Source organism: Mus pahari, chromosome 4 (genome assembly GCF_900095145.1).
Source record: "Mus pahari chromosome 4, PAHARI_EIJ_v1.1, whole genome shotgun sequence".
Lineage (NCBI taxonomy): Eukaryota > Metazoa > Chordata > Mammalia > Rodentia > Muridae > Mus > Mus pahari.
Window position 1 is genome coordinate 96,088,149 of NC_034593.1, and position 18,378 is coordinate 96,106,526.

General features: G+C 35.7%; 1 protein-coding gene across 1 annotated transcript; it reads right to left on the reverse strand.

Moving 5' to 3' along the window:
* Window positions 1–321: 321 nt before the first annotated feature.
* Window positions 322–13,355, reverse strand: LOC110320540 (acidic mammalian chitinase-like). Its single transcript, XM_021196610.1, has 11 exons — window positions 13,129–13,355; window positions 11,533–11,562; window positions 10,715–10,916; window positions 7,863–7,919; window positions 7,015–7,180; window positions 3,916–4,040; window positions 3,195–3,318; window positions 2,749–2,934; window positions 1,844–1,963; window positions 1,615–1,756; window positions 322–610 (listed from the first exon to the last, which is right to left on the reverse strand). Exons 1-11 carry the CDS (start codon window positions 13,202–13,204, stop codon window positions 516–518), a joined length of 1,323 nt encoding a protein of 440 aa, XP_021052269.1. The 5' UTR covers window positions 13,205–13,355; the 3' UTR covers window positions 322–515.
* Between the last annotated feature and the right edge of the window lie 5,023 nt (window positions 13,356–18,378).

Sequence of the window (18,378 nt, forward strand, 5' to 3'; positions counted from 1 at the left end):
ACTTCTTGAGTTCTTTGTATATTTTGGATATTGGCCCTCTGTCAGATGTAGGGTTAAGTTTTAACTCTTCAAAACTCTAGCCCAAGCCCCAGACTGGACTTGCCAAGTATGTCTCTGGATAAATGCCCAGAATTAACAGTCCACTCAGGAGTAAGATAGATCAGTATGTCCCAAAGAGAGGGAGGGTGAAGTAGTATGGTATGTATAAGATCAAATGAATTGTATAGATCTGTGTAATTAACAAAGAAAAGTAAAATATTTTAAAAGAATAAATAATGTAATTTTTTTTGCTGAATTACAAAATAACCAAAAACACTCATGTTCTGACTGCTTATTTTATTAGTAGAAGTAAGATGGTCCTAAAAAGGTGCAAGAGACACAATGCAGAGACCCAGGAGAAATGTAGTAGATTATGTCCCTGTCTAGATATGCAAAGTTGGCTGCTCTTGAAAACAGATTCTGCCTGGCAGTTCTGGAATGTAATTCCCTTCAGGCCGTGCCAGATGCTACTTCTGTTATTTGCTACTGAGTTGCAACACAGGCTCCAATGCCCCAGAGCTGCTGTTCCTGCTACCAGTCACATTGGTTGAAAGAGCAGTTACATTACAACCTAAAACATACAGCAAAAACAGCAGATCAATGATTTCATGTGAGGAAACTGGATGCTCTTAAACAAGAGAACTGGGCAGGGGGAAGTGGCCTGGTGTGTTGGTACAATGAACTCAAGGGTTGATCAGTTAAGATAAAAAAAAATTACAAGTAGTTATTATATCAAGCCTGCCTAAGTCACAATTTAAAAAGTTGACCTCCCTTTGTTGGGTAATTTTATGTCAACTGGACAAAAGCTAAAGTCATCTGAGATGAGGGAACCTCAGTTAATATATAAGACTGGAGTGTAGACAAGTCTGTAGGGCATTTTCTTAACTACTGATTGATGGGGGAGGACCAAGTCCATTGTGGGCCATGCCATCTCAGGAACTGGGTTTGTAAGAAAGCAGGTTGAGCAAACAATGGGGAACAAGGCAATATGTAGCACCCCTCTTTGGCCTCTAAATTGACTCCTGCCTCCAGATTCCTGTTCTTCAGGAGTTCCTGCTCTAGCTTCCTTGATCAAAAGTGAAGTGGAAGTCTAAGCCAAATAAATACTTTCCTTTCCAAGTTGCTTTTAGCCATGGTGTTTCATCATAGCAATAGTACCCTAACTAAGACATTTCCCATATAAGTCAGTTAAGAAATAGCCACTGACACCCAGTGTATAGAAAACCTTTCTGGAGGATGTTGTATAAGTAACAAACAAATGTGTTTTTTTAAAAAATAGTCTGAAATAAATATAGGCATTAGTAATCCCCATGAATAATAGGTTAGATTTATGAGAGTACTAGTTAGGGATACCTATTAAACCTTACTAGGGTGTCTATCTCATGTAGAAACAAATAAGAAAACAAAAAACTAAGGAGTTATGATTTCCTATGGAATATAAAATTGCTGGCATAGTGGTTAGCAGTTAGAGAAAAAGTAAGAATCTCACTGGAAAAATGTCTGGCATTTTAAGTCTTCCTTTGAGTTGATGAAGGAACTCTTATACACCTTCTGCATCCTCTTACTATCACTTACTTGCACTGTGCACTTTGAGGGTTTTCTTCAAGGTGGAAGTCAGGGGAAATGTGCCCTGACCACAGAAAGAGCCAGTGTAGTCATCCATACCAATGGCCCAAATCATGGCACCTCCAAAGTTGTTCTGCTTAAGCCACTGAGCCTGGTTAAGAGAAAAAGAACAGTGGGAGTCACTTTGTTTCCTGGGACTCAGAATCAGGGCCCAGCACATCCAAGGAACTAAACTTACCTTGATATGAAAGCTCTTGATATTGTCATAGCCAACCCACTCATTGCCATGGAAGGCATAGGGCACTTGCTGAGCAGCATTCCAGACCTGAATGGCTCCATTTTTCAGGAATGTGCAAATCTTTAAAAAGTTAAGAATTTCACAGCCTTTAAATATTAATTCCATGTAAGAAAAAATATGTATATTTATTTGCTTTCCTTCCTTTTATTGTCTCTATGAGGTTTACATCAAATCTGTAATTGATTAGGTTTCTAGGAAACTAATCCTATAAATTAATGAGGATGATTTGGATTGTTTTATTTTGTGTAGTAGAGATCCCCCCCCCACAAGGCCTTGACAATGATAAATAAGGACTTTAGCAGTGGGTTACGTCTCCAGTTTTTTGTTTGTTTGTTTGAGAGAAGATCTCTATCTATATAGACTCACTTCAAAATGGTGATACTATTGCCTCTGTCTCTTGAATAGAGTAAATGAGTGTGAGGTGCTGTGCCTACCAAATACATTCATAATATATTACTATATACTATGAGCTCATTTTTATTTCTGTGATACTGGGGATTGAAGCCAGGGCTGTATATGTTCTAGGCAAGAAATGAAGAACTGAGATATATCTCCATGTCTTTTAAATGTTCAGAAACTAACCAACATTTTAGTATTTGGTTTCAGGATCCATGGTATTCAGAGACTTTTGTTTATGTAACTGTGTGATCTGGTAATTGAAAGAACAATGTGTTATTAAATACTTATCACATTTGGTTACCTGGAAGCCATGATACAAAAAATTTAAGTCCTTGAAATAGCATTCTACTCAGTGTACAAAAAAGACAGAATGAACACTCAGAGTGAGCACATTTTTCTACTTAGGCACATAAAATTTATAGAGCATTGTACAACCAACTACTAACCTCGTGATAGGCCCAGAATCCAGTTTTCTTTGTGTAAGGTCCTGGATGACCACCACGATTGCTAGGGGCACCAATTTCTGTTTTAGTGGAGTCACTCAGGATGAAGGTGTGTCCATATGCTGGGAATCCAACGATGAGCTTCTCAGGTGATGCCCCTTTGTTCTTCCAGTTGTCCATAATATATTTCTGCAGTAGCAAAAATTATCTATAATGTTCAACCCACTGACCTTCTATGATTAATTATGATTGCTATTTATTCTAACCATTCAAATTTCCATATTAACCTAAAAACTGACTGGTAATTTCTTATAAAACATTTCAATAAATTTGAATTTATAGTCAATGCGACATGATTGATGACTTTAAACAATGAGATTTGATTGTGTTGATTTTGTGCCTAAATGTACATATGATTTATCGCATCACTTGTCTGTGCAGTATCTTACTATGTTGTGAAAGGCCTTTACTCCAGTTTCAGTTGGAGATTTATAGAGAGGACTGTTTTCTCCAGTGTAGCCATCCCAAGATCCATGGAGATCATAAGTCATGACTTGAATATAGTCCAAGGACCTGGGTTAGGGGAAAATACTTAAAAGCACTTCTTTTTTATTTTTATTATTATTTTATTTATTTACACCCCAAATGTTGCCAGCTTCCAGTCCCCTCTTGCAGAGAGAGAGCACTCCCTGAGCATCCCCAATTCCTGGGGCATCAAGTCTCTACAAAGTTAGGCACATCGTCTTCCACTGAGACCAGACAATGAAATCCACTGCTACATATATGTTGAAGATCGCAGAACAGCTTGTGTTTGCTCTTTAGTTGGTAGCCTAATCTCTGTGAGATTCTAGGGATCCAGATTAGGTGATACTGCTGGTCTTCCTATGCAGTTGCCATCCCCTTCAGTTCCTTCAATTCTTCTCCTAACTCTTCCATAGAGGTCCCTGACCTCAGTTTGATATTTAGCTGTGAGTATCTGGATCTTTCTCAGTCAGTTGCTGCTAGGCACTCTCAGAATAAAATCATTTTTTATGGTTATTATCCATACCTACTCTAGCAAAAGATGACCTTTCCAAGGCCTCTGAACAAAACTTAAATCAGTAGGACATCCCAGAGATTAAAAAAAAAGTGTTCACACTATAGTAGTACAGGGGCAGGTACATCACTCACTGTGACAGTTGGGGGATCTCATAGCCAAATTGGATTGTGGATATAACACCAGCAACTGCAGCAGTGACCATCAGCCTGGGCTTTTTGTTCTTGCTCACCTCTTTTTCAAAAGCTTTACGTATTTCCTATAGAGTAATAAGGTATAACACAGTATGTGTGGAATTAATTTAGCTCCTTAAATAAAATACATGATAAAGTACTTTTACATATTTTATTTTATGTTAGTATGTCAACATTTCAATAAAGTCATTGGGGTAAATGATGTTAATAAACTTAGCACATGCCTATTATTCATAGGTAATAGAGATTTTCCCCAAAGTTACACAAAAAGTCAGCAGACATTCAAAACCACTGTAAAGGTCTTAGATGTCCATCAATGCATCCCTGGATCACCATGCTTTAGAACTACATTTGCTTTAATGCCCTGGATCCAGCATTCAGTTGTGTAGAAATTTGCTTCCATCTGCTCAATAGATGAACTTTTTATGACTTTAAAAATTATATTAACCAGAGATGGTAGGTGACCATAAGAAAACAATGTTTCTGAACACAGAAATACAGACACATATATTAATTCACAGAAATTGTGACAATATTCATACACCCTATATAAGCATAAGTCAGACAATATTCTGGCATGGAGAGCTGCTTAGGCAGGGGCAGTCAGTTTTCCTTACAAGTGTAAACACTAAGATTGATCATGCTCCAATGGAAGGTGACTTCCAAGAACATGTGGGCAGCAAACATTGGACTAGATAGATTTTTAAAAATAGAACACAAATTTATTTTGGAAGCAAGAGAATTTCAAAGGAGTTGGCAGGGAGTAAATATTATCAAAACACATCTTATGAACTTCTCAAAGAAGTAGTAAAAATGTTCTCACAGACTCATCTGTTTCATACATGAAGTCACTATCTATCCTTAGTTGCATAGCACCAGACTATTTTCATCACTGAGAGAAAGCATTTTATGTACTGCAGTGAATTGAATGAGAAAATCCCCCTATAGCCTTGGTACTTTGAACAGGTCCCTAGTCAGTGACATATTTGAAGTTGTTAAGGTAGTACAACCTTACTAGAGGAAGAAAGTCACGGGTGGGGAGAAATTTGAAATTTAAAAACATGTCTACGTCTATTTCGCATTTACATTTTCATGTTATGGTTCAAACTGTGAGCTCTCAAAATATTGTTCCAGCTACCATGCTTAGTGCTTACTTTTATGCTAACTCTCTAGATCTTCAAGGCAAAATAAACAGTTGTGTAAGTTGTGTTGGTCATGGTATTTTATTCCAGCAATAGAAAATAAATAATACTTTGTGAAGCACTTTTTCATTTTCCATGAACATTTGTTTAAATATACTGAATCAATTTATGCTTTGCATTCTTTTATCATGTTATTCACCAAAAGTATTATGCATTCATTGTATTTTAACACTTTTATTTATTCTTTTAAAATATTCATACAATGTATGTTGAGCATATTAATTCCCTCCCTCAACTTCTTCCGAATTCTCCTATACCTTGCTACTAATCAAAGATCATGAACTCTTTCACTCTAAGCAAAACAAATTATACAGGTCAGTTTGTATGAACTATCTACTCTTTAACATGGAGCTTACCTTGTAATGTGGTTGATATACCCCGTATCATATAATTAAAAACAATATATTGTCTTTCTTCTATTTGCAATTCATTACATGTAACCATTTGTCCAAGGATGGTATTTTATGCCCACTTCACCTTTTTTGCTGAAATTTTGTCTGGTTTAATCTTGTCCTGCTCTTGTGAATGCTATCACAATCTCTATGATACATGTATTCATATGTGTGTTACCTTGTGTCTAAAAAACTGTTTCTTTGAAATTATCTGTCGCTTCTGGCTTATAAAATAAATTTGTTCTCTCCATTTTTGGCTTTCTGTACTCCTCTACTGAAAATAGTAGCTTCTCTGATGAGGGGTAAGTTATTCACCAACTTATAGGAATAGCAATATGTCATTAGGAGTCACTTTGTTGCTATGTTCATTTAGTGGAATAATTTTAGTCTGTTTTCTCCTAGGAACCATTGCCTATTTATTCAGATTCTTAGCTCATAGTCAGGTGTGGGTTCTTTCTAATGAAACAGATTCTAAATGTAGTCAAAAAGTGTCCAGTTACTCCTTTAACATTGTATTAGTGGGAATAACTTGAAGGTAGGTCATTAGTGGTTCATAGCTGGATGGCGTTAATGATTAGTTTTTTCCCTCTGATAGTTTGTATAGCACCTTCAAGCGCTATGAAATACTACCCAACAGAAAAGAATGTTCCATATGAGTACTATCTATATTTCTCTATGTTGTATGACTCAAGTATGTGGTATATTCACTACAAGTGTTTTGCCATCAAGTTGTAAAGGAGAATCAATAGAATTAGCAATGGTCTGCAATATCTGAGAGGTCTATAGGACTCCGTTGGTCAACAACTCAAAAAGATATTTCTCATTTCTGTTATTGGAGGGTTGTATTTGGTAGCATACAGTCTTAGGTGGAATATTATATTGTCCACCTCCATTATATTGTAACTCCACTATGTGTATCTCTCTCTCTCTCTCTCTCTCTCTCTCTCTCTCTCTCTCTCTCTCTCTGTGTGTGTGTAATACTTGTGATATCAACATTAACTAATGAAAAATGTGAAGCTGAAATGAATTATGGGTCTTAAAACTCATGTGGTCAGGGGTGAAAGGTGTGACTCAGCAGTTAAAAACACTGGCTTGTCCAGGGTTTCAATTCCCAGGATCCATATGGTGACTCAAAATTGTCTATAACTGTAGTCAATGTGATCTGAGGCCCTCTCCTGGTGTGTAGGCATACATTTAGGCAAAACACCCGTATATGTAATTCCAAGATAAATAAATCTTGTGTTTTGTAAACTATATGTGGTAAAAAAAAAAAAACTAGCATTTACCTTGTCGAATGAAGTAATGATATTTAAGGATTTTTTGCAATGATAATATTTTATAAATCTAAATTTATCTTTAGTTTTGTCATATAATAATTCCCCTTAGAAAGACAAAATTTCAAAACTTCTAGGAATAAAAGCGGTATTTATTCCTGTTTTCCTTACCTGCATCAGGGTAGTAAAGAGATGTTTGTCCCTAGAAGGGCTTCCATAACAACCAGGGTACTGCCAAGCCAAATTAAACCCATCAAATCCATACTTTCGCAGGAACTTTATGATCGAAGTAATGAAAGAGTGGCGGTTCTCAGGAGTGGACACCATGGTGATAAAACTAAAGGAACCCAAAGAAATCATAATAATGCTTCAGGAATCTAAACATACTGTGATAAAGATGTTTTATTAATTAATATCTGTCTCTGAGCCTTTCATCAGGAACTTTCCCCCAGATTAAGTCTCTGTGGTTCTCAGGGAATCCATGTACAATCTCTGCTTTTGGTCAACGTTCATTTATTTTATTACTGCTGATTCTAATGTTCTATGTATTGAATGCAGCTGTCTTTGTTTTGAATTCAACTAACATATCAGCATGTTTGGTCTTCAACTAGATCCCAAATTCATGTGCTCCCAAAGAAGTCTTACTGATTATGCATATCCATTTTCTTTCCCTTCTTTTGGAAACAATGAACAAAAGTATACCCGTTGTTCCTCTGGCTTTGTGTTCTGAGTTGCTTTAAGAAGGATGTCTGTTATGAAATAGGTAACTAAATATTAGGAGATGAAGTGCCAGAATATTAATCCAAACATTTAAACATATGAAATATACTCTAGTCTTTCCAGTGTCTTTTAGTTAGTATTGAAGTTCCATTGTAGACATTTATTTAGTTAACATGTTCACTTAGTAGACACTCTTAATACTCTATTTAAAACTGTGTAGGAAAATGAGACAGAAATCATGCTACTCTAGATCGTTTTCAATAAAATGTGAATGAAAAATCTCTCTGGTGAGGACTTACGAGCCATCTCCGAAGTTCCAGCAACCAATAGACAGCAGAGTTTTCAGCTTATTGTTTCTTTAAAGCAAAATAAAAGAGAAATTTCAAATTCCATGGGTTCTTCTATTTGAAATGGAACTGTTTGTGGTATTGGGCCTGTTCTTATGATTTAATCTTGTCTTCATATTATACAGTAAACTTTTGAACAATTTTTCCATTAATGAAATTTTATTACAATTTTTGTGTTGCCATAATCTTAAACAATATCAAAGTAACTTGGGTGAACTAAAGAACAAAATTTTATAAGCTATATTTTTACTTTCAAAATTATAATAGAATTATAATATTCTTCCCTCTAAACCCTCCCATATGTACCTTCCCACAGTCTGCTTCAAATGTATGGCCTCTTTGTCCACTAATTGTTATTGTAGACATATAGGCACAAAGCTATTTAGGAATATATATATATATATATATATATATATATATATATATATATATATATATATCCTACATGAGCCCTTTATCTACATGTCTACAACCCCTTACTCTCCTCCTTACAACTTTTCCCATGCTCCTTCTCCAAATTTCATACAAAGAATGTACTGGCCAATATTTCTAGTGCCTACAACTCAGAAGGACAATTAACTCATATCCCTGCTCAATGAATTAAAATCTTATTTGAAATATTGTGGTTTTAGTCTCTATGATAATTAATACAAATTCAATTCATTAGAAATACACAGACCTTTGGAAATAGTGATTTTTAATCTATCAATTTCCAAAGTGTAGCTTTCATGAAAAGAGAACACTAAAGATTTGAGTGCATTGTCTCTTTTTCTACTTGATTCTCGTTCTGTTTTTCTGGCATAGGGACTCACATACTATCAGGTAATCTTTGACTCAAGAAATCAAAAAGTTCATATTCCCAGTATAAATAACAGCTTAATTTATTTATAAATTAAACTAACTATATTTATGATAGTACAATTGATCATGGCAGTAGTTGCCTTATTTTTGTCTTATGTGTGAATAAATTGAACAGATATGCAAATTCCGAGGTACCAGAGATTGTTTATATTTCACAAAAGATATTTATATGAAAATGTAAACCAATCTTCTGATTATCAATCAGACTATTTGGTTTCTAATTCATAGTATGTTCAACCTCTTCCTTCATTGTGCAATTCACTGAGATATTGGAGTTTTTGAGTGATTAAATACACAAAGAATGGAAGAAAATAGTTAATTTTTAAAATATTAAGCACATATCATAAGTGATACAATGTTACATATGTACTTATCTCCAGGTAGAATTATAATTTTTGACCACTGTTTCTCATTAAATGTAGAAAGAAACCAAAGTAAGTTAAAGATAAAAAATTTAAGTTGTGAAATGATAATACTCCCTGAAAGAAACACAGATAAAGCTCCACAAATGTGGCCTGAACAGTGATTTTTTTCATAAAAATGTCACATCGCATAGGAAGCAGAAGGAAAGATGTTCAATGCAGTTATGTCGTACTACAGATTCTTACAACAAAGCTGACACAATCAACAGAATAAGAAGATAAAGTAATGTATGGGGGAAAATATTTTAAAACTGTATACCTTGTGAAAGGTTAATAACCAATATATATCATGAATCAAAAGCTCTGAGTGATCAAAAACCATCCTGAGTGAAAAATGGGCTAAAACCTTGACTATGCATTTCTTTAAAACAAGACAAAACACTGATAATGGTATGAACAAAAGTACCTTAAGACTATACAAACCAGAGATAATTTTCTTAAAACCATATAGAAATGTCTTCAGCTGCTATGATTACTGTGATAAAATATGAAACAAAACTACATTGTCAAGGAAATCTATTTTAAAAGTCAATTACAAACTATTTATACAGATGTACTTTAATGCAACCAACATATAAACTAATATAAATAGTCCTTGAAAAGTAACAAATATAATTGTCAATTTAATTCATTTCCAAAGGATATGAATTCAATGGGTTGAAGACATGGCACCAACAGTGTACAATTCACAATATGCAAGATATGAAATCTCCTACTCTTAGGTGAATGAGTAGACAAAAACAATGATTATATATAAGCATTAAAATTCAACAATAGAATGAAATGTGTCATTTATAACAGCATGTGTTAACACTGAGTGCGTGTTACTAAGAAAAGTAGGAGAGACCCAGAAAGACACGGTGCAGGAATGGACTGTTGAGTATTTGAATTCAAGTGTAAACCAGACTTATTATCATGGCCCAGTCATGGGAAAAAGGGTTAGGAAAACATATAAGAATTATAAAATTTCACTGATATAAGAAGCATAATTTCAAGATACCACATTTATACAACATGGTGCGTATAGTTTATAATAATAAACAACATTTTAGAAATTCCAAAGAGTAGATTGGATTACTGAAAATAGAGCTGTTCAAGGATAGGCAAGATATCTCAGTTGTTAAATACACTTGCCATCAAGGCTGATCACCTCATTTCAATTCCCAGTAACCACATGGTGAAAGGACAGAGCTAACTCCTGAAACTTGTTCTCTGACTTCAACATATGTCTTGTGGCATGCATATGAACATTTATATACATCTACAGACACCATAAATATATGTAACAAATTTCTAGAGATGATCAAGACAATGCATATATTAATTTATTGAACAATTTCAAAATATATAAATACTTCAAAACTTATATCTTTGTCATAAATATATGTCATGTGGTTGAAGTAAAAGGGATCAACTGGGCATCTTCATTAAATCTATCAATCCTATAGTATTGAGAAGCATTGACATGTGGTAACTGTTGACTCCACAGACACCAAATGACATATCTTCTCTTTCACTTACCTCTTTTTTAAGTCATTAAAATCTTTGTAGTCATCTGAGTCTTTCCTTTTGGTCATGGTGATGTTGTTTTCCCAAATCCCACCATAACAATAGATTAGGTGAGTACACAGGCAAGGGTCAATGTCATCAAGCTTTATACCTCCCACATCTGGCTGATGCTGAGGCCAGTTGTTGAAGTAACACATCAGCTGGTAGGCAGAGCCTGTGAGAGGTGAGGGTTAAGGATGACAGCAATGTGTTGGTGCTAATGACCTGTGCTCACAGTTTGACCCTGCTTCCTTCCTTTCCTTTGCTTCAGATGGCTGATCTCTGTTTAGAAGTGATTAGTGTGAACACTCTGAAAGATGAGCCCATCTCTGTTTAGAAGTGTTTAGTGTGAACACTCTGAAAGATGAGCCCATCTCTGTTTAGAAGTGTTTAGTGTGAACACTCTGAAAGATGAGCCCATCTTGAGAATAGTAACTGAATTAAAGTGCCTTATGTTCAGATTTGGAAAATACAGTGGGGGAGTTTGGCTTACCTAGAAGAAAAAACAGGGTTTCAACTGTCATATGGAGCTAGGTAGTCATTAGTTTATAGCTCTCCAGTGGTCATGCTATACTGGATAGCAGTGAGAACAGAACTAAAATAGTCAACTCTCTACAAAGTGAACCATTCTCCTCTCCAAGTAAAAATGATTTCCTGGTAAGTTTTTTTTTCCAAAAATAAATATTAGAATAAAATTTAATAATAGTCTATATTAAGCAGAATAGTGGATTATAAGTAATTTATGGAGATTGAGGCTTTGCTAATAATAAAACAGGTAGTCAATGACTTACCCATTTGAGCATTCAGTAGGAGGTTGAGACCTGGAAACAGAACACACATTTACCTGCTGTTCTCTAGGATCTAATTCAGAAGCCTTCTGGGCCATCTTACTTATTATAGATGGTCACATCCCTAGTAATGTTCTTAAACTTATTCTTTTACTACTCAGAACTAGCAATAACCCCGTTTTTTTACTTCCCATGTAATATTTATTATCGAATATAAAAGTTAGAGAAGACAAACTGACCACATGTTCAAATTGCCTTTTCTCCCACCGATGGTATGAGTTTAGCCTTATAACATGAAAAGAATCATTTAAAGCAGAGAATTGAGTTTCTCCTAGAGCACTGGGATGTTCATTAAGAAGAATGTTGTAAAGCCTTTTGTAATGATGCCAGAAGTACAATGAAGTAAAAAAACTCAAGATGATTTCACTCAACTTAAACACGGTATGTTTTCTTTTGACAAGGTCTCCCTTTAGCCATGGCCTGGCCATGGCCTGGAGTTCCCTCTGCCTCAACATCTTGAGTCCTAGAATTAAAGGCTTGAACCAACTTCGAACTGAACAAACTACTATTTCTCTGACTGTTTCACAAATTACACTTGGTGTTATGTTCCAAAAAATATTCTAAAGGTCAATGAGTTTAAAACTATAAAGATTTAGTGCAGACAATACATTTTCAAATTACATGAAATATATATATATATAATTTGATCTATGAATGCTTGTACTTCTAAGAATAACACTTTATGCTATCACTGATTTAGGAAGACTATACAGGTTAATTAAAGAATAATTCTAACTAACTGCTTCCATAGCTCTGCCTCATGTACTGCTGATCCTCAACTCAGAGAAAGCTATTCTTCAGACATAGCCAAATAAATAAATATAACACCAAAGAACAAAGAAACATGATCCAATAAACAGAGAAAAATGATGCCTGGAAGCTAGACAACTACCCAGAACTAGTGGCGTTATAGATTTTGGAGGAGAATCTCCAGCTTCAACCTTTTTAAACCAGCATAAATCCTAAATGCATTCTAAATACTTGTCCTATGACCCAGACATAAGTTTGGTTCTTACCCAGTAAAGGAACAGTCTTGCAGCATTTTTGAGCTTAGAACAAGTTTAGACCAATAAAGAAAATGATCAAAATGCAGAGAACAAGTGACCATGTGATGGCCAGGCCTAACTGCTACATCTATAACTCCTGCACTCAAGAGTCAAGGATAATAGAAAAAAAAGTGGCAGAAAGATTCTAAGAGCCAGGAGAACAGGGAGATTGCTGTGAGATTTTTCTCACCTAAAATTTCAAGTAAGCTATACAACTAAGTATCATCAACATGGCTTCCTGAACAAGGACAGCAATATAAATGCTAAAACAAAAGGAGAAAGTTTCACCTGGTCTCACCCCTATACAATGAATTACAGTTAACTATGGGATGCTAAGACTGGGAGAAATTGTCCTCACAAGGAAAGTTCCCAAATTGATTATTCTATAGCAAAGGCTCACCCCAGCCATCATATACATACAAGTGTCATTACAAAATAAATAGAGGGAAAAAACTATGTAAGAAAAAGACTCTATATCTGATTATACACTCACCCAGGATGAAAACTAACTTGGATATGGTTGCCTTCAGAATTGATCCAGCAGGGTCTTCATTGGCGTTATATAACATTTCTCTACCTAGTAATCACAAGGGTTTTCTCATAGAAGTTGCTTATTGCAATGTATATATGACTGATTTCTAAATCAGCAGCTCTTCATTACAGACTCTGCTTTTAATGCTGTTCCTCTTAGTAGGAGGTGAAGTCCACAGTTACACAAAGTACTCACTTGCTTAATACCCTTTTCCCCATATTCCAAGGCCATAAAAATCTGTTAAGATAAGGCAATCAGGTTTAATTTCACAGAATTTTCATACCTGGCATCAAAGCAAGTTTCTATTGGCAGGTAAACAGCAAAATCCTTTGGAAAGTAATAGCTCTGCTTGAATTTTGTTTGTTCCTGGAATTATTCACATGCTATTTATAGAGTCAATGCCTAAATCTTTCCCTCTCTCCACTCAGGGGCTACTTTCTAATATTCTATCCACATTTGTTATATGAAATGGCCAAGTTGTAGGGTATTTAGAATTTCAAAGAATGGTAGTTACACTTATTTAGGAAGTAGATACAGAGGGCCAAGGGTTGCAGGAAAGAACTCGGACTGTAGTCTGAAATATCAAATTGAGATACTAGCACTTTGATATAAATTTGAAGATGAAAGAAGTATGGATTAGAAATAAAAATTACAGTGTCCTTAGAATAATGAATATGTTTAAGACTATATAGGGATAACTTTGCAAATAATCCAAGCCAGAACGAAAACAAAATAAACAAAATAATGGTCTAGACTAAACCAGAAACCCTCTCATGCTTAATTGATAGAAAGAAGAGGGGTCAATATAAGTCATTCAGGAAGATTCATTAAATAGAAGGGGACAAACAAAGTGAAAGCTTTAAGCAATGAATCTTTCCTTAAGAATCAGTAATCAACTTGACAGTAGCTCATACCTATAATCTTAGCAATGGGAGGCTGAGGCAGAAGGATTGTTGTGAGTTTGAGGTGGACTAATAATGAGTGCCAGAATAATTTGAACTACAGTAACACCTTGTCTCCAAAATAAAGGAAGGAAAGAAGGAAGGAAGGAAGGAAGGAAGGAAGGAAGGAAGGAAGGAAGGAAGGAAGGAAGGGAAAGAGCAAAAGAGGAAGAAGACAAAAGAAACTAATGTGTCCATAATGCCAAATGTTGCTGACTATATACTATTTTTATGTCAGTACATGGGCCTTGAGTCTAGAAACAATTCATAATTATTCCTAAATACTTCACACGGAGAACAGCATTCAAATGATAAATAAAAAATTGAAAATCAATAGTTGTGATTACTCAGAGAACATCATCATACTCCCTGTTGTTTCTTTGCCTACAAACAAGATGTCTATCCTAAGAAGAACTGAAAAAAATATGGAAACTTCTATATTTATCATATCAACATGATTGGTGTGGCTTCATCTACGTAACATCATCCATATTTATTTAATATTTAGATATTTATAAGCAGAAGACCTCCTAAAATCAGGAAATTGAGGTGAAAGTTTAGGCATAAATTCATCTAATCTTCCATGATCAGCTCCACTATATTTCATTCCTTTGTCTTATTATGTGAGTCCTCACCAAATGGTACTTGTTTGCTTAACCAAGATTAAAGTCATCCTTAGTTTCATCATTTTAGAGCCAATGACTAAGACCTTTTGTACAAAGTTTCAAACCTTACAGACATGCTCATGGGCTACTGTACTTACCAGCTACTTACCTTATAAAATACACTACTTCTTATCTCCTACCAAAATCTGTTCCCAATTAATAATCTCTCCTGACTAGTCTACTTGTAAAACTTACTGCTAAATACCTAGCCTCCTGGTTAGGAATCTATCCAGTCCTCCCCATTACCATCACTGCTGATAAATTCTTGGTTCTTAGCTTTTATACTAATTTGTCCAAGATTAAATCAATTCCTGAACCTCATGGAGAGTAAACCCTTACACTCAAACCAGAAAGATGTTTATTCCTTGTTCTATTCACAGTGGAGTCACATTCTGAGTCACCTTTCAGCTGACCTTGCCTACTCCTGTGACCTCTTCTAGACTTCAAACTTTAGTTCAAAGATAATTGGATGAGAAATTTCCCTTTCTGCTTTCCACCTTTCAGTCTGTACTCTGTACTGTGGAGAAAGCCCTTCAGATAAGATGATCAAAACATTTTCTAGTGACCAACACCACAAAAGTTTAAATTTATGATATATTTGAAGTTATCAATGGCATACTATACAAGAGGATGTCATGAACTCTGTCCCATCTGAAACTGAAATTTTCATGTTGATTGTGAATTTAGCCACTTTTAAGTGATAGGTGTATCTTCTGCTAATCTATATTTTTCTTAATTTACTTCAACTATTGAGTTAAAATCAAAAGGTGTTTTCATCTCCAATCACCTAGACTTCAGCACTCCCCTGATGAATGACAGTTTTCTATGTGAATTACGTTTTGTACCAGCATACGTGGCTATTCCAGCCCCTCTGATGACTTAGCCATGTTCACTGGTGTTACTTTGTACACAAATAAAAAGATGGCCCATTTTCAATTATTTATCAATCAATGAAACTTTTCAAAGCATTAAAAAATTCATGATCATTGACAAATATGTTCATCGACAGCATCACATTTCCAGATATAATAGGCTTAGATGTCTTGACAGTAGAAACTGGTAGTTTTGCCTCTTTTCAGGAAATGAAAGTTGCTTCTATATAAATTAGTGTTGTGTTGTAAAAGACATGTCAATGAATAAGTGATCCATGCTTCCAGCATTAGACAACAATCATTAGAGTGAAAGAAATGGTTTCAAAATTCCTCATAAATCTCCTGGGTCATAACTGTCATCATGTGAATTATCTAATGATAATTTTGACTCATTGTCTCTTCTATAGTACATATGTTAATTCAGCTCCTCCATGGTAACATCTGCCATATCTCTTGAACACAAGTTCATCATTTTTTCTCTGAATACAGATACAGCCCCTAATTCAGGGTTTGCCAATTAAGTAATAGGCATAGTAACAGGAGAGAGGAAGTCATGAGTTTTGCCCACCACAATGCCCAGTTCAATAACGAATAGACAGAAGTGAAATCAGGGTTGAAAATCCCTCATGCTCCACCTCCTTCTCACCCACATTCTTTTTTTTCAATTTTTATTAGGTATTTACTTCATTTACATTTTAAATGTTATCCACAAAGCCACTATACCCTTCCCCGCCCAATCCCCTACCCACCCATTCCCCTACCCACCCACTCCTGCTGCTTGACCCTGGTGGTCCCCTGTACTGGGGCATATAATAGTTGCAAGACCAATGGGCCTTTCTTCCCAATGATGACTGAATAGACCATCTTCTGCTACATATGCAGCTAGAAACACGAACTCTGGGGGTACTGGATAGTTCATATTGTCGTTCTACTTACAGGGTTGCAGCTGCCTTCAGCTCATTGGGTACTTTCTCTAGCTCCTCTATTGGGGGCCCTGTGTTCCATCTGATAGCTAACTGTGAACATCCACTTCTGTGTTTGCCAGGCACTGGAATAGCCTCATAAGAGACAACTATATCAGGGTCCTTTCAGCAAAATCTTGCTGGTGTATACAATAGTGTCTGTGTTTGGTGGCTGATTATAGGATGGACCCCTGGGTGGGGCAGTTTCTGGATGGTCCATCCTTTCATCTCAGCTCCAAACTTTGTCTCTGTAACTCCTTCCATGGGTGTTTTTATCCTAATTCTAGGAAGGGGCAAAGTGTCCACATTTCGGGATTCTTTCTTCTTGAGTTTCAAGTGTTTTACAAATTGTATCTTGGATATTCTAGGTTTCAGGGCTGATATCCACTTATCAGTGAGTGCATATTATGTGAGTTCTTTTGTGATTGGGTTACCTCACTCAGGATGATACACTCCAGATGCATCCATTTGCCAAGGAATTTCATAAATTCATTGTTTTTAATAGCTGAGTAGTATTCCATTGTGTAAATGTACCACATTTTTTTGTATCCATTCCTCTGTTGAGGGACATCTGGGCTCTTTCCAGCTTCTGGCTATTATAAATAAGACTTCTATGAACATAAGGAAGCATGTGTTCTTATTACAAGTTGGAAGAACTTCTGGATATATGCCCAGGAGATTTTCTGAGGAACCGCCAGACTGATTTCCAGAGTGGTTGTACAAGCATGCAGTCCCACCAACAACGGAGGAGTGTTCCTCTTTCTTCAAATCCTCGCCAACATCTGTTGTCACCTGAATTTTTGATCTTAGCCATTCTGACTGGAGTGAGGTGGAATCTAAAGGTTGTTTTGATTTGCAATTTTATGAGGTACCATTTGTCAATTCTCCATCTTACAGCACAAGCCATTGCTGTTATATTCAGGAATATTTTCCCCTGTGCCCATATCTTCGAGGTTTTTCCCCACTTTCCCCTCTATAAGTTTCAGTTTCTCTGGGTTTAAGTGGAGTTTCTTGATCTACTTAGACTTGACCTTAGTACAAGGAGATAAAATGGATCAATTAGCATTTTTCTACATGCTAACAGCCAGTTGTGCCAGCACTATTTGTTGAAAATGCTGTCATTTTTCCACTGGATGGTTTTAGCTCCTTTGTCAAAGATCAAGTGACCATAGGTGTGTGGGTTCATTTCTGGGTCTTCAATTTTATTCCATTGGTCTACCTGTCTATCGCTATACCAGTACCATGCAGTTTTTATCACAATTGCTCTGGAGTACAGCTTTAGGTCAGACATGGTAATTCCCCCAGAGATTCTTTTATCATGGTGAAGAGTTTTTGCTATCCTAGGTTTTATGTTATTCCAAAGGAATTTACAAATTGACCTTTCTAACTCATTGAAGAATTGAGTTGGAATTTTGAATCTGTAGATTACTTTCAGCAAGATAGCCATTTTCACAATGTTGATCCTGCCAGTCCATGAGCATAGGAGTTCTTTCCATCTTATGATATTTTCTTTGATTTCTTTCTTCAGAGACTTGAAGTTCCTATCAAACAGATATTTCACTTCCTTAGTTAGAGTCACTCCAATGTATTTCATATTTTTTGTNACTATTGTGAAGGGTGTTGTTTCCTTAATTTCTTTCTCATCCTGTTTATCCTTTGTGTAGAGAAAGGCCATTGATTAATTTGAGTTCATTTTATATCCACCTACTGCACTGAGGCTCTTTATCAGGTTTAGGAGTTCTCTGGTGGAATTTTCAGGGTCACTTATGTA

What these genes read in the sequence shown, in the direction of transcription:
- LOC110320540 (XM_021196610.1), bottom strand. Translation starts at nt 13,204, where the DNA reads ATGTTATATAACGCCAATGAAGACCCTGCTGGATCAATTCTGAAGGCA. An exon ending in TCTTTACTACCCTGATGCAG is followed by an intron (nt 4,041 to 7,014) that starts GTAAGGAAAACA and finishes ATTACTCTATAG; the next exon opens with GAAATACGTAAAGCTTTTGA. An exon ending in GAGATCCCCCAACTGTCACA is followed by an intron (nt 3,319 to 3,915) that starts GTGAGTGATGTA and finishes CCCCTAACCCAG; the next exon opens with GTCCTTGGACTATATTCAAG.